Consider the following 14,754-nt stretch of genomic DNA (forward strand, 5'->3'; position numbering starts at 1 on the left):
CAACAATTCACAATAGCAATGGTGATTCTGAAACAGAGATTGGCAGAGACTGTTCTCATAATACTCAAGGATCTGTGGCATAAGGATCCAAGTATAATGCAAAAACCAATTCACATAACATGCAGGTTGCCATGTATAATGTAAGCATCAACCAAAATTGAACAAATGACTCCAGAGATTGAAAATAAAATTTAAAAATTCTGTAAACACTCAAGGACGTCAGGTAGAATCTGTATAGAGAGAGAAGTGGAATTAAAGTTTTGATTCCAGTAAGAATATTCTTTGGAACCAACAGCCAATTTATGCATTCATACCCTTTCTGCCATTATGCGTGTTTTGCCAACGTGAATTGGCTGCAATGCAATTGATGAATAGGTGAACACTGCTTATAAAACGAACTTTCATATACATGTGCTGGCTATTACACGATTCCATCTCTTAATACTAAGTGTCACAGCACGTGGGGGAATACAGTGTTTATGCCAGAATCTGTGTCAACATCACATGTTCACTTGACTCCCGTGCTTTGTTGTGAAATGCTTTTTGAGAGATATTCCATTATTTTCAGTTTATTTTTGCAAATGTTGCTGTGTTACCTACAAATATAGGAGGACAACATAACAAAGAATGTTTACAAGCAGCATCCTGGTAATAAAATTGCAGGTGGTGAAAGTAAAAGAAAGGCTATAACACTTGGAGAAGTTCAATGTTATAAAATGTTTGAATGTAACGAAAGAACATGTGATATTGTTCATGCAACAGGAATAAAGCAGTGTATGTTATGGGGCATTACAGACAATGTAGAAAAATTAAAGCAAGCTGTATTGCTGGAACAAGTTGGAGTACTAGCAAATCTGAGAGATCACAGCCAAACGAACTTGAGGAAATAGAGCTGCTTCTAAATGTGTGGATAGACGATCAAATGAAAAAGTGATCTGGGACCAGCTTTCTCACCATAAATGAGAAAGCCTTATGAATTTATGAAATTCTAAAGAAAAAAGCTGAAAAACATGCAGATTTGCCTGCCTTTAGTGCTAATCATGGCTGGTTTGCTGGTTTTAAGAATCGCTATGCTTTTCATAAAGCAAAGTTACTTGGTGAAGCTGCCAGTGCAAATGGGGAATGTGCGACATTGATTCCTCCCATTGTGGAAAAAAAATTGATTTAGAAAGAAGGCTACAACTTTGATCAAATTTTCAATTTGGATGAGACAGTTTTATACTGGAAGTGATTGCCACCAAGCATCTACGTTTCTAAGAATGAAGCACGCACTTTCAGCTTTAAGGTTGCAAAGGATCATATGATTGTTGTTGGGTGCCAATACTAGTGGAGACAAAGCTCAAGTCTGTGGTGGCGTACCACTGCCAACCTGTGAGCCTTGAAAGGTTGTCTTAAGTCCACTATAGATATCTACTTTAGGTCAACAGAGAGGTTGAATGATGGGGCAATTTTTTTCTGACCTTATTGTTGATGTTTTCGAAGATGTTTTTAGAAATTATTGCAAGAAAATGACTTTGGATTTTATGATTGTCCTCATTCTGGATAATGTGCCAGCCATCCTCCAACATTGCTAAACATCATAGAATATAGAACATTACAGCACAGTACAGGCCTTTCGGTCCTCGATGGTTTCACAGGTCAGTTCAACAATCTGAAGCCCATCTAGCCTACACTATTCAATTTTCAGCCATGTTTATCCAATAACCATTTAAATGCCCTTCAGGTTGGCAAGTCAACTGTTGCAGGCAATGCATTCCACACCCCTACTCTGAATAAATAAACTACCTCCGATATCTGTCAGATATCGATCACCCCTCAATTGAAAGCTATGGCCCCTCATGCTCGCCATCACCATCTGAGGAAAAAGGCTCTTACTGTCCACCCGATCTAACCCTCTGATTATCTTATAATCTCAGTTAAGTCACCTCTCAACCATCTTCTCTCAAATGAGAGCAGCCTCAACACCCTCAGCCTTTCCTTGCAAGGCTTTTCCTCCAAACCAGGCAACGTTCTAATAAATCTCCTCTAAACCCTTTCCAAAGCTTCCACATCCTTCCTATAATGCAGTAATCAGAACTGTACGCAATACTCCATTGCGGCCACACCAGAGTTTTCTACAGCTGCAGTATGACCTCATGATTCCAAAGCTAAATCCCTCTACTAATAAAAGCTAACACACCGTATGCCTTTTTAACAACCCTATCAGCCTTGGTGGCAACTTTCAGGGATCTATGTACATGGTCACAGATCTCTCTGCTCATCTACACTACGAAGCAAACTTACCATTAGTCCCGTTCCTGCTTTTCCCTGTTTAATACTGTTACTCCTTCCAAAGTGAATCACCTCACATTTTTCCGCATTAAACTCCATTTACCACCTCAGCCCAGCTCTGCAGCTTAATGTCCCTCTGTAACTTACAACATCCTTTTGCACTATCCACAACTCTACCGACCTTAGTGTCATCCGCTCATTTACTAACTCATTCTTCTACGCCCTCATCCAGGTAGTTTATAAAAATGACAAACAGCAATGGACCCAAAACAGATCTTTGTGGTATACCACTAGTAACTGAACTCCAGGATGAACATTTCCCATCAACCACTACCCTCTTTCAGCCAGTGAATTTCTGATTCAAACCGCTAAATTGCCCTCAATCACATGCCTCTGTATTTCATGTAATAGCCTACCATGGGGAACCTGATCAAACACCTTACTGAAATATACACCATATCAACTGCTTTACCCTCATCCATCGGTTTGGTCACCTTCTCAAAGAACTCAATAGCGTTTGTGAGGCACGACCTAGCCTTCACAAAACCATGTTGACTATCAACTTATTTCTTTCTAGAGGATTATAAATCCTATTTCTTATAGCCTTTACCAACACTTTACCCACAATGGAAGTAAGGCTAACTGGTCTATAATTACCAAGGTTGTCTCTACTCCCCTTCTTGAACACTGGAGCAACACTTGCTATCCTCCAGTCTTCTGGCACTATTCCTGTAGACAATGATGACAAAGATCAGTGCCAAATGCTTGGCAATCTCCTCCCTGGCTTCCCAGAGAATCCAAGGATAAATCCCATCCGGCCCAGGGGACTTATGTATTTTTACGTAATTGCTAACATCTCCTCTTTGTGAGCTTCAATCCCATCTAGTCTAGTAGCCTGTATCAAAATGCTATTTCTATCTCCAAACACAACCTTTCTCCTTCATGGATGGACCAGGGTGTAATAGCAGCCTTTAAAGCTTATTATTTAAGACATAGATTTAAGAAGCTAATTTCAGCTGAGGGGGATAATAAGGGCAGTATTCTTCAATTTTAGAAGAGCTTTAACATCAAGAATGCTATTGACATTATTTAGAGGTCTGCAATGATGTCAGTAAGGACTGCTTGCATGCAATTTGGCGGAAGCTTCTCCCAGGTACTATTTATGATTTTAAAACTTTTGAACAGTCAGAGGAGCTCCCACGCATCAAAGAACATTGTATTGCTCCAATGATTACAATACAGAATACAGCAAGATAGCAGTTTGTGGAAATAAGGTCTTACTTGGCACCTATGAATAGCTTCCTTATGAAACAAGAAAAATGGCAAAGTAGCAAATCTTTAAGCCAACCCCCTAGAAACAGTCAGAATACAATCAACCACAGCCATCCATTTCTGGATTAACTATTTTTCATCTTAACCCTGCAACCACAACTGCACGTGAAGATGACGACGACGACTCTCAGACCATCTTAACTCAGCAACCTCAAAACCACCCTCTTTCCCCCATCAAGTTATCTTCAACTTTTAAGGCAAGTGTTAAATTTACTCATTATTAGATACGAATTTAATATTTAACTGTACTTTCCATTGTGTTAGGCTAACAACTATATTTGTTTCAAATCTTGAGTAATATTGTTGATGGTCTGCGCCGGCTGTATTTTTTCCATAAGCCTGGTTATTTTCATTGCGTGATTTTCTATAGTGCAAGGTTTCACAGGAATGCAACTGTCACATTATAGCAGAAAGGACAGTACATGTTTCACCAGGACTTGTATAACTTTTTAAACCAAAACAAAACCCTTACAGTGGTGACAAAGACTTGGTCAGATTTACCAGGATCAATCAGGTTATTTTCCAGTACAGTTGTGCAGTTCTGAAGCCTCTTGATTAGTGTTTCCTTCTCAGATTGCAAACTCTTTGTCCTTGCCGTTAACTCCTCTGTTTGGTCCTAGTAACAAAATGTGGGATAATAGTTGAAATAGTACAGGTAATAAGAGCCGTGATACGTTAGTCTTTTTTAAAATCCACGTGACCAAAAAGAACTTAACCAAACTACAGTATTCACATTAATATAGCAGGTGCTAGGTTTTTTTTTTAAAAAAATCTGGGATTAGATTGGGCATGGCTGAATAGGCCAGCATCTATTGCCCTACCTAATTGTCCTTGAGAATGTGGTAGTGAGCTGCCTTCTTAAACTGCTACAATCCAGTTGGTGCAGGTACACCATAGTATAGTTAGGGAGGTGATTCGATGACTTTGATCAGTGACACTTAAGGTACAGCAATATATTTCCACATCAGGATGGTCAGTAACTTGAGGGGGAAATTGCAGGTACTGGTGTTCCCATGTCTGATACCAATGTTCCTCTAGATGGTAGTGGTCATGGATGTGGAAGTAGCTGTCCAAACAGCCCTGGTAAATTTCTACAGTACATTTGTAGATGGTAAACAATGCTGCTAGTGAGTGTCAGTGATAGAGAGAATGAGCCTTTATGGATATGTTGCCAATCAAGAGGACTGGTTTGTTCTGGATAGTGTCAAATCTAAAATAGAAACAGAAAATGCTAGAGTAGCAGCATTTGTGGAGAGAAATAAAGAAGTTCTCAGAACTCGTCAACATTAGAAGTTTAACAGATTAAGAACAAACAGAAACAGGATGATGGGAGGAGAGAACAAAAAAAAAAGGGGCCAGTCTGGAACAAGGTAGAAAGCAGGAATACTGCTGAGTATTTCAGCATTTTGTTTTTATTTGACAGGATCTCAAATCAAGAACATTCCAATAGAAGTACAGTTTTCAACTAAGAAAATTCCTTACTATTATATTTTTGTCACATTTTGACAAGAATTCCTGTAACTCCAAAATTTGATACCTAATTAAATTGTTTCTATGCCTGCCATAGCACAGAAATCACCATTTGTCACACAGTAACACCCTATATGTTATGTGCTGTCCTTTCTCAACCGCTTGGTTAAGAATAAGAAGGAAGCAACATATGCTTCCTTCTTATTCTTAACCAAAAACTCAATTTCAGGAGTCATCCAGCATTTCCTATACCTACTAGCCTTGCTCCAACAGGAACACACTGTCTTTAGACTCTGATCTCATTTTTGAAGGCTTCCTATTTTCCAGCCATCCCTTTATCTGCCAACATCTGACCACCCCCAATCAACTTTTGAAAGTTCTTGCCAAATACCATCAAAATTGGCCTTCCTCCAATTTAATACGCTAATTTTAGATCCAGTCTATCCTTTTCCATCACTATTTTAAAATTAATAGAATTATGGCTCCAAAGTGCTTCCCCACTGACACCTGCACTGCCTCATTTTCTAAGAGTAGGTAACGTTTGGCTCCTTCTCTCTTAGGTACGTTCACATATTGAATCAGAAACATTTTGTACACACAAATTCCTCTCCATCTAAGCTCTTAACACTATGGCAGTCCCAGTCTACATTTGGGAGATTATTTACTACAAAATACCTGGTGATATAAAGTATAAATGGTAAATACTTGTTTGAATAACAGCTTTGATGAGCAAAGAACTAGAAAAGACCTCAGAACTAGTTAGGGTTAGTTATATGATCACTTTGTCATTGTTAAGTAATCAAACCTAAAACATCATATTCAAGAAAAATGGAACAAATTCCTTCACAAATTCAGGATACTTTTCACAAAGGCTTCAGAATTAGGCTGGCAGTAAATCTAGGAGAAAGTGAGGACTGCAGATGCTGGAGACCAGAGTTGAAAAATGTGGTGCTGGAAAAACACAGCAGGCAGGCAGCATCTGAGGAGCAGGAGAATTGACGTTTCGAGCATAAGCCCTTCTTCAGGAATGGCAGTAAATCTACTCAGCCAGAACAGAATCTTGCCTTTGCCATCTTCAGTTCCTGCTTTAACTGCTGCTGGGCAACTTCCAAGAGTTGATTTTGGTCTCTAAGCTCTGTTTCAACCACTCTCAGTGCCATGTACCTGAAGAAATAAAATGATCATGAGGATTGAAAGAAATCTCAACATACATCACGAGAGATCTCAAAAGCCAAGGAATAAAGTCACCTGCTCCATATTAGCATAGTTCTCTTTTACAACTTTTACATACATTTACAATGACTCTAGATACTTTTAGTTATACAAATTGTTTTGTATAGTTGCACTCAACTGGGGGCCTGCTTGGTGTCTCAGATGGATGCAAGAGATTTTGAGGCATTATTTCAGAGAAGAGAGGAGCCATTCCCAGTCACCTGGCCAATACCAAAATCATCCAAAATTCACACATTAAAAGCACAAAGCTTCTCATCATACCTATAGGTGTTGGAAGAGGCTAACTAGGATCAGTTACACTCTCAGGGGCACTACAAACTTTTAACCCAAATTACCGTGTAACAACATTTTTTAAAAGATTTGAGTATGCCAACCAATCAGTGCATTAAGTGCACTCAATTCAAATGCATCACAGCCAAATTTCACTCACTTTTCCATATCAGCACGAGTCATCCTTGATAGAGGGGGTATTTTCTTTCTGAAAAAGAAAATATATTAAAATCTAATTCAAGTTATATTTATTATGCACTAAAGTAAGAACATGCGTTTTAGTCAGAAGAATTTACGTCTGGAACAACTGTGAAAGAGACAAATATACTGTCAAATATCAGTATGTCAATTTCAAACCTACTAAAATTTATCCAATTCATAACAATGCCAGCATTCGTGAGCAAAAAACAAAAAGGGTTGCCAATGTTATCATGGCAATATCAGATTTCAAAATTAGTTGACACCACCAGGACCAAGCAAGCAATGTATACTGCATGAATAATACACAATTATAGGTATCTGTGACTATGGAATTATTTCAAAATAAATTTTATAATAAAAATGTTTCAGCATGGTAAGAAATTAGTAGAATTGCATCCACATTAGAAGTCTTACTTTTGATGCTGTAACAAAGGCATGTGAGGAATTAATTTTGCTCCTATGTTTAAAAACATGACCTTTGAAGACTGTACTGTCAACAGTCTGATCAAGGTTAAACACACGAATATACAGTATATAGATCGGAGCTTTCTCATTTCATGAACGATTCAAGATTGTTTGTTGTAAGATTATATGATGATTGGCAAAACTATTAACAATAACACAAGGAAAAGCTTATGACTACACCAAGCTGTCAGAGATATTCATCAATTTGTAGTGAAGCCTGTAATCTAACTTCAAAAATGACTTCTGCAATACCTTCCCCAAATGCGAGAGAGAAATAATGGTCTTGTTTCTCAGGTTGAAATATTAATTTGTTATTCTTTTGTCAAAATTAAATGCAGAGTTCATAGCGCTACATTTTACAACTCAATAGTACTAAGACCGGAGATTTTGGACGTCTCAGACTGTTCACTGAACTCGGAGACTGTTGCCTTCATGATAACAACTTACTCCATCACCTCAGTACAAACTTCTAGATTTCCACTGATACTTAAGTACCCAGGGCTTGTTGTCAAGTAAGTGGTTTCACAATAGAATGCCAACTTTTAAAACTTTCACAAAATTAGTGAATGAGAAATTGTAAAAGGAATTAAATAAATACATTTTCTCCAGTTAAAGAAAGAGCAGTTATGCATGTAAAGGTACAACTTCCCCTTCTAGGTTGAGAATATCTAAGAAAAAGGCAGCTAGTATAAATGAGGGGTCATTGCAAGGGAATGGAGACAGTCAGAAAAGCAGAACGTATCCTGTTTATGTAATCCCAATTAGCCCAAAAGGCATCAATTCGTTACATCTCAGTTAATGCACCAAGTTGAAATGTGGACTTGGTTACTGGGTGTATTCACAGATTATTAATTTACACTTTTGAGTTCAGATTAGAGAGTAAATTGTACCTTTTATTTAACGTCTGTTTACTTGGCTGTGCTGTTGCCTCAAACAGGACAGCACTAGACTTTTTCTCTGAAAAATTAAATGTCCGAGGTAAATCTTTCTCAAATTCTGGGAGCACAGGGAGCTTTCTCAAAGATGGCCGTGAGACTTTATCTAAATTGAGAAAGAAATGGTGAATTGAATAAACATGGAAATTTCTCAATTATTGCTGATATTAACAACTCAACAATAAATTTCTTTTGAAGCTAGTGTCCTGACAAATGAATCTCTTAATACCCTCAAGTTCAGAACAGTTATTACCCTGGGCTTGAAACTAGTTTCTCTCTACACAGATGCCTTCCAGACCTGCTGAGTTTCTTCAGCATGCTCTGCTTGGTTTCATATTTCCAGCATCTGGAGTATTTTATTTTTGTTTGAGCACTTAGCCCCATTTGGTGTATAACCTAACCAACTTCTTGATCACTGCGCCAGCTGAGCTGCATCAACTTCTGATCCACCAACACTTGCTGATCAAACCCCCACCATGGTCTTGCACCTCTCCATCTTCTGACTTCCTCTAATACTAAAACCAGCCAAAATTGTGTTCTTTTGTTGCACCACTGACAACCATACTTTCATGCAGCCACATCTTTGGCCTTGGAACTTTGAATCTCCCCACTTTATGAAAATGCATTAGTGAAACTATCTACAGTATGCAGCATAAAATGCCATACCCAATCTTAGAACCTAGCTGAGGTGAGGGTTGGGGACACACCTACCAAGAAATCAACTAGGAGAAAGTGAGATTGCAGACGCTGGACATCAGAGTCAACAGCATGGTGCTGGAAAAGCACAGTGGGTCAGGCAGCATCCGAGCAGGAGAATTGACATTTTGGGCATAAGCCCTTCATCAAGAATAGGAGCCCTCATTCCTGATGAAGGGCTTATGCCTGAAACGTCGATTCGCCTACTCCTCAGATGCTGCCTGACCTGCTGTGCTTTTCCAGCACCACACACTCGACCTATGAAGAAATGAATGAATTTTTAAAAATTCACCCGTGGGATGGGGCATCTTTAGTAATCAATTCCCAGTTACCCTCAACAAGCTGGTGGTGAGCTGCATTTGTGTGCTATAGATAGGCTGACAATGCTGGAGGGAATTCCAGGATCTTGACCAAGCAATGATGAAGTCAGGATAATGAGTGGCTTGGAGGGGAAATTGCAGGAGGTAGGTGGTCCCAGGTATCTGTTGCCATTGTCCTTCTCGATGGAAGTGGTCATAGGTTTGGAAGGTGCTGTATAAGGACCTTTAGCAAATTTCTGCAGTGCATCTTGTAGATACTGAGCGTCAGTGGTGGAGTAACTGAATATTTATAAATAATCAAGCAGGTTACTTCGCCCGAATGGTGTCAAGCTGGAATGTTGTAGAGGCCAGTGGACAATATTCTATTACATTCCTAACTTGTGCCTTGTAGATGGTGGATAGGGTTTGGGACTTTAGGTGGCGAGTTACTCATTGCATTATTCCAAGCCTCTGTCTTTCAGCCACATAGTCCAGTTCAGTTTCAAGTCAAATAACAACGCCTAGGATAGTTGGGGTTTCAATGATAAATCATTGAATGTCTCTCATTGGCAGTGGTTATTGCCTGGCATTTGTGTGGCATGAATACTACTTGCTACTTTTCAGCCCAAGCCTGGGTATTGTCCAGGTGTTGGTACATTTGGATATGGCTTCCCTCAGTATCTGAGGAGTTGTGTAAGGTGCTGAACCTTGTGCAGTCATCAGCAGACATTCTTACTTGTGATCTGACGATAGAGGGAAAGTCACTGATGAAGTAGCTGAAGATGGTTGGACCCGGGACACTGAATTGATTGAAGATAGTGGGTTGCATGTAGAAATGTGCATCATGTAAGCTGCTGATTCATATTCAATCAAAATATGCCACTGACTTTGAACTTCACCTTACTAAACAAAAGACAAACAAAAAAAATTGAGTTTACCTGTTCTGAGCATCTTGGCAGTCGGGGCCTCCATTGGAGGCATGGCATTTTGTGGGTGTCTCGGACGGTAAACAGGTAATTTGGACCGCTGCATCTCTTCAGACAGACAATATTGAAGAAATATAACATTGTGAAGGAAGACAGTAGACAGAATAAAGACCAAAACAATTTAGTTGCATATTCACTTCTAGTTTTAAACTCAATTACCGGTTGCTGGTATTTCATCAGACTTCTGTCTTATGAATTAGAGATTGGATCAGGCATAAGGGAGAAAAGTGGTGAATTACTTGAGAATCCCTAACTTCTGACCTTTCTTGTAGCCACCGTATTTAGATGGCTGATCCAGTTCAGTTCCTGGTCAGGTAACCCTCATAGTTCCATTCGCAAATAAGAATAAAGAGAAGAGAAGATCCAGCAACATAGTGCTATTGACTGTCAAGTGGAGATGGTAGTAATCTCTAATTTTAATTGATTATTGCCTGGCACGTCTATTGACTTATCAGACCAAGCTTGGATGTTGGCCAGATCTTGCTGCACGTGACATGCAGTGCTTTAGGGGCTCAAGTGGTGACAAATGGTGCTGAATGTTGTGCAGTTGTCACAGAGAATTCCCACTTCTGACTACATGATGAATGAAAGGTCATTAATGAAACAACTGAAGATGAGTGGGCCTAGGACAGTAACCTGAAAAACCTAAGGATGCTTTGTGCCACAGCAGTAGCATCTCTACCTCTGTACCACAAGGTCCAGGCATTCATCCAATGTGTTCCAAAAGTATGTTATTACATTTCTGAACAGGCTGATGAAAAAAAAAAACTATTTTGAAGAATTCCTGTCACAATAGTCTGGAATTGAGATGATTGACCTCCAACAAACACAGTTCATCTTCCTTTTTATTGGACACAAATCCAACCAGCAAAACTATCCCTCTGACACCTCTCCACCAATTTCCATTGCCTCCAGTTTCGTTACGGCTTACTGTGGGGCTTTTGGGGAATAATAGTTGTGTGCCAACCCCCTGGGCCAGGAAATCTGGGTTGACGTTTCACCTGCTCCAGAGTTAAATAAGAACATCTCTGAACAGGTCAATTAGAGAACATCTGTTTTAAGGACTTTGTGATGCCTCCTGCTGTCCATCAAACACTGGTTTGATGCCAAACGCAATAGCTCACTGATGGTGTTCAACTGGGAAAATACAGATTCAGATATTTGGGGGAGGGGCAGGTGACATGACAGTAGAGTCATAGAGATATACAGCATGGAAACAGACCATTCGGTCTAATCCATCCATGCCGACCAGATATTCCAACCCAATCTAGTTCCACCTGCCAGCACCTGGCCCATATCCCTCCAAACCTTTCCTATTCATATACCCATGCAAATGTCTTTTAAATGATGCAATTGTACTCCACCACTTCCTCTGGCAGCTCATTCCATACACATACCACCCTCTGCGTGAAAAAGTTGCCCCTGAGGTCTCTTTTTTTTTTATCTTTCCCCTCTCAACCTAAACCTATGCCCTCTAGTTCTGGACTCCCCCACCCCAGGGAAAAGACTTTGTCTATTTATCCTATCCATGCCCCTCATAATTTTGTAAACCTCTAAGGTCACCCCTCAGACTCAGACGCTCCAAGGAAAGCAGTCCCAGCCTGTTCAGCCTCTCCCTATAGCTCAAATCCTCCAACCCTGGCAACATCCTTGTAAATCTTTTCTGAACCTTTTCAAGTTTCACAACATCTTTCCGATAGGAAGGAGACCAGAATTGCATACAATACTCCAACAGTGGCCTAACCAATGTCCTGTACAGCCGCAACATGACCTCCCAACTCCTGTACTCAATACTCTGGTATGCTTTCTTTTATTTATCAAACACCTTCTTCACTATTCTACCTACCTGCGACGCTACTTTTAAGGAGCTATGAACCTGCAAGGTCTCTTTGTTCAGCAACACTCCCTAGAACTTTAAGTGTATAAGTCCTGCTAAGATTTGCTTTCCCAAAATGCAGCACCTCGCATTTATCCAAGTTAATCTCCACCTGTCACTTCTTGGCTCATTGGCCAATCTGATCAAGATCCTGTTGTAATCTGAGGTAACCTTCTTCGCTGTCCACTACACCTCCAATTTTGATGTCATCTGCAAACTTACTAACTGTACCTCTTAAGCTTGCATCCAAATCATTTATGTAAATGACAAAAAGTAGAGGACCCAGCACTGATCCTTGTGGCACTCCACTGGTCACAGGCCTCCAGTCTGAAAAACAACCCTCCACCACCAGCCTCTGTCTTCTGCCTTTGAGCCAGTTCTCTATCCAAATGGAAAGTTCTCCCTTTATTCCGTGAGACTTAACTTTGATAACCAGTCTCCCATGTGCATGTAATCTTCAGGAAGTTTCGCTGACCATCTTGGACCTGATGCTGTCAAAGAAAGCAGTTTGTCACAGTTTCATGGCCAACAGATCCACTTATGCAGAATTGCTAAACTCCTTCTTTAAAAAGAATGACATTGGCAAAAAGGGGACATGAAATTGCATTTGACAAATACGGTTAAGGAGAATCCAAAGGGTTCTTATAAATATGTTAAGGACAAAAAGTTAATAGGGAGAGAATTGGGCCCCTAAAAGATCAGCAAGGCAGCCTTTGTGTGGAGCTGCAGAAGATGGGGGAGATACGGAACAAGTATTTTGCATCAGTGTTTACTGTGGAGAAAGACAAGGAAGATATAAAATGTGGGGAAATAGATGGTGACATCTTGGAAAATGTCCATATTACAGAGGTGGTGGTGCTGAATGTCTTGAAATGGATAAATCCCCAGGACCTGATCAGGTGTACCCCGGAACTCTGTGGGAAGCCAGGGAAGCGATTGCAGGCCCCTTGCTGAGATATTTGCATCATTGATAGTCACAGTTGTGGTGCCGGAAGATTGAATGTCGGCGAAAGTGGTGCCACTATTTCAGAAAGGTAGTAAGGAAAAGCTAAGGAACTATAGACCAGTGATCCTAACATTGGTGGTGGCCAAGTTGTTATCCTAAGGGACTGGATTTACATATATAAGGACTGACTATGGATAGCTGCATGGCTTTGCGCATGGGAAATCATGTCTCACTAACTTAATTGAGTTTTTTGAAGAAGTAGAAGGATTCTGGGTAATCCAAGACAGAGGATGGGAAAACTTTTTTGGCTGTAAGAGCTGCTCCTTTTTTTTTGAGGTATTTTAGGTGCTGGAGGCGATTCCCTCGAATTCCAGAAGCAGCAATTACTGTTTTATATGCTTTTGCATTGTTTTGGAACTTTGGAAAAAAAAAGTCAAAACACAGCAGTTTTAAAAGGGAGAAGAACACACAAAGGAAGCACATGGTGAGGACAGAGAGAGAGAGAGAGAGAGAGCTTTGCTGTTTTTGAATTCATGTGCCACTGGACATCGGAGTGCATCTGGGAAAATTAACAAACAGTGAATTTCACAACCAATCTTGGAGGAACCGGTTTGGGCGAAGTTCACAACACAGAATCAGATAAGTTAATTGTTGTTTTAAGTCTGTCCAAGAGAAAGGCTGCATTAGTGAGTACAGTAGGTTCTTTTTTGATTATATGTTTTTAGAGATAAGGCTCTTGATTAAACTTAAAATATGCGCCATAGCTATTAATTTAACCTGGTGCAGTATTTTGTAGAGGAATAAGACAATGTTATTTTCTGGGTCCGTAGATTATGAAGGTGCAAAAATGGCCTTTAATAGAGCGATATGTACCTCTTGTCAGATGTGAGAGTTTAAACAGAGTTTAAGGGTTACTGCGGATTATATCTGCCATAAATGCTGTTGGATGAGAATCTTATCAGATCGAGTGGATCGGTTGGAGAGACAGATAGAAGCGATGAGGAATTTGCAACAACAACAGTATGTGATGGATGGCAATTATAGGAAGGTGGAAAAGTCTTAGGTACAGTCACATAGATGGGTTAACTCCAGGAAGGGTAAGAGTGGTAGGCACCTAGGGCAGGAGTCTTTTGTGGATATACCCATTTCAAACAGGTATGCTGTTTTGGAAAATGTAGGGGGTGATGGATTCTCAGGGGAACGTAGCACGAAAAGCTAAGTTTCTGGTATTGAGTCTGGCTCTAATGCAATGAGGGGTATGTCGGCTTCCAAGAGATCAATTGTGTTAGGGGATTCTGTAGTCCGAGGTAAGGACAGAAGTTTTCTGTGGCCAGCAGAGAAAAAGCAGAATGGTGTGTTGTTTCCCTGGTGCCAGGAACAAGGATGTCTCAGAGAGGTTGCAGAATGTTCTCATGGGGGAGAGCGGCCAGCAAGAGGTCATTGTCCACTTGGAACCAACGATATTGGAAGGAAGATTACAGAGAGTTAGGCAGAAATTTATAAAGGAGGTCCTCAAGGGTAGTAATATCTAGATTACTCCCAGTGCTACGTGCGAGTGAGGGCAGGAATAGGAGGACAGAGAAGATGAATTCATGGCTGAGGAGCTGGTGTGTGGGAGAAGGATTCACATTTTTGGATCATTGGAATCTCTTTTGGGGTAGAAGTGACCTGTACAAGAAGGACGGATTGCACCTAAATTGGAAGGGGACTAATATACTGGCAGGGAAATTTGCTAGAACTGCTTGGGAGGATTTAAACTAGTAAGGTGGGGGGG

The 14,754-nt window shown here is 40.2% G+C and overlaps 1 protein-coding gene across 3 annotated transcripts in view; it reads right to left on the reverse strand.

Annotated features, from left to right (window-relative positions):
* knstrn (kinetochore localized astrin (SPAG5) binding protein) overlaps positions 1–14,754 on the reverse strand; it is a 29,932-nt gene that overhangs the window by 5,336 nt on the left and 9,842 nt on the right. For 2 of the 3 annotated variants that reach the window (XM_043698242.1, XM_043698243.1), the window contains exons 2-6: positions 10,111–10,206; positions 8,133–8,283; positions 6,737–6,784; positions 6,138–6,237; positions 4,105–4,219 (exon numbers count right to left, since the gene is read on the reverse strand). In XM_043698242.1, the coding sequence (XP_043554177.1) occupies positions 4,105–4,219; positions 6,138–6,237; positions 6,737–6,784; positions 8,133–8,283; positions 10,111–10,206 (510 nt within the window). The remainder of the gene's footprint in view (positions 1–4,104; positions 4,220–6,137; positions 6,238–6,736; positions 6,785–8,132; positions 8,284–10,110; positions 10,207–14,754) is intronic. The other variant, XM_043698244.1, reaches the window with a different exon arrangement.

Source organism: Chiloscyllium plagiosum, chromosome 10 (assembly GCF_004010195.1).
Source record: "Chiloscyllium plagiosum isolate BGI_BamShark_2017 chromosome 10, ASM401019v2, whole genome shotgun sequence".
NCBI classification, from domain to species: domain Eukaryota; kingdom Metazoa; phylum Chordata; class Chondrichthyes; order Orectolobiformes; family Hemiscylliidae; genus Chiloscyllium; species Chiloscyllium plagiosum.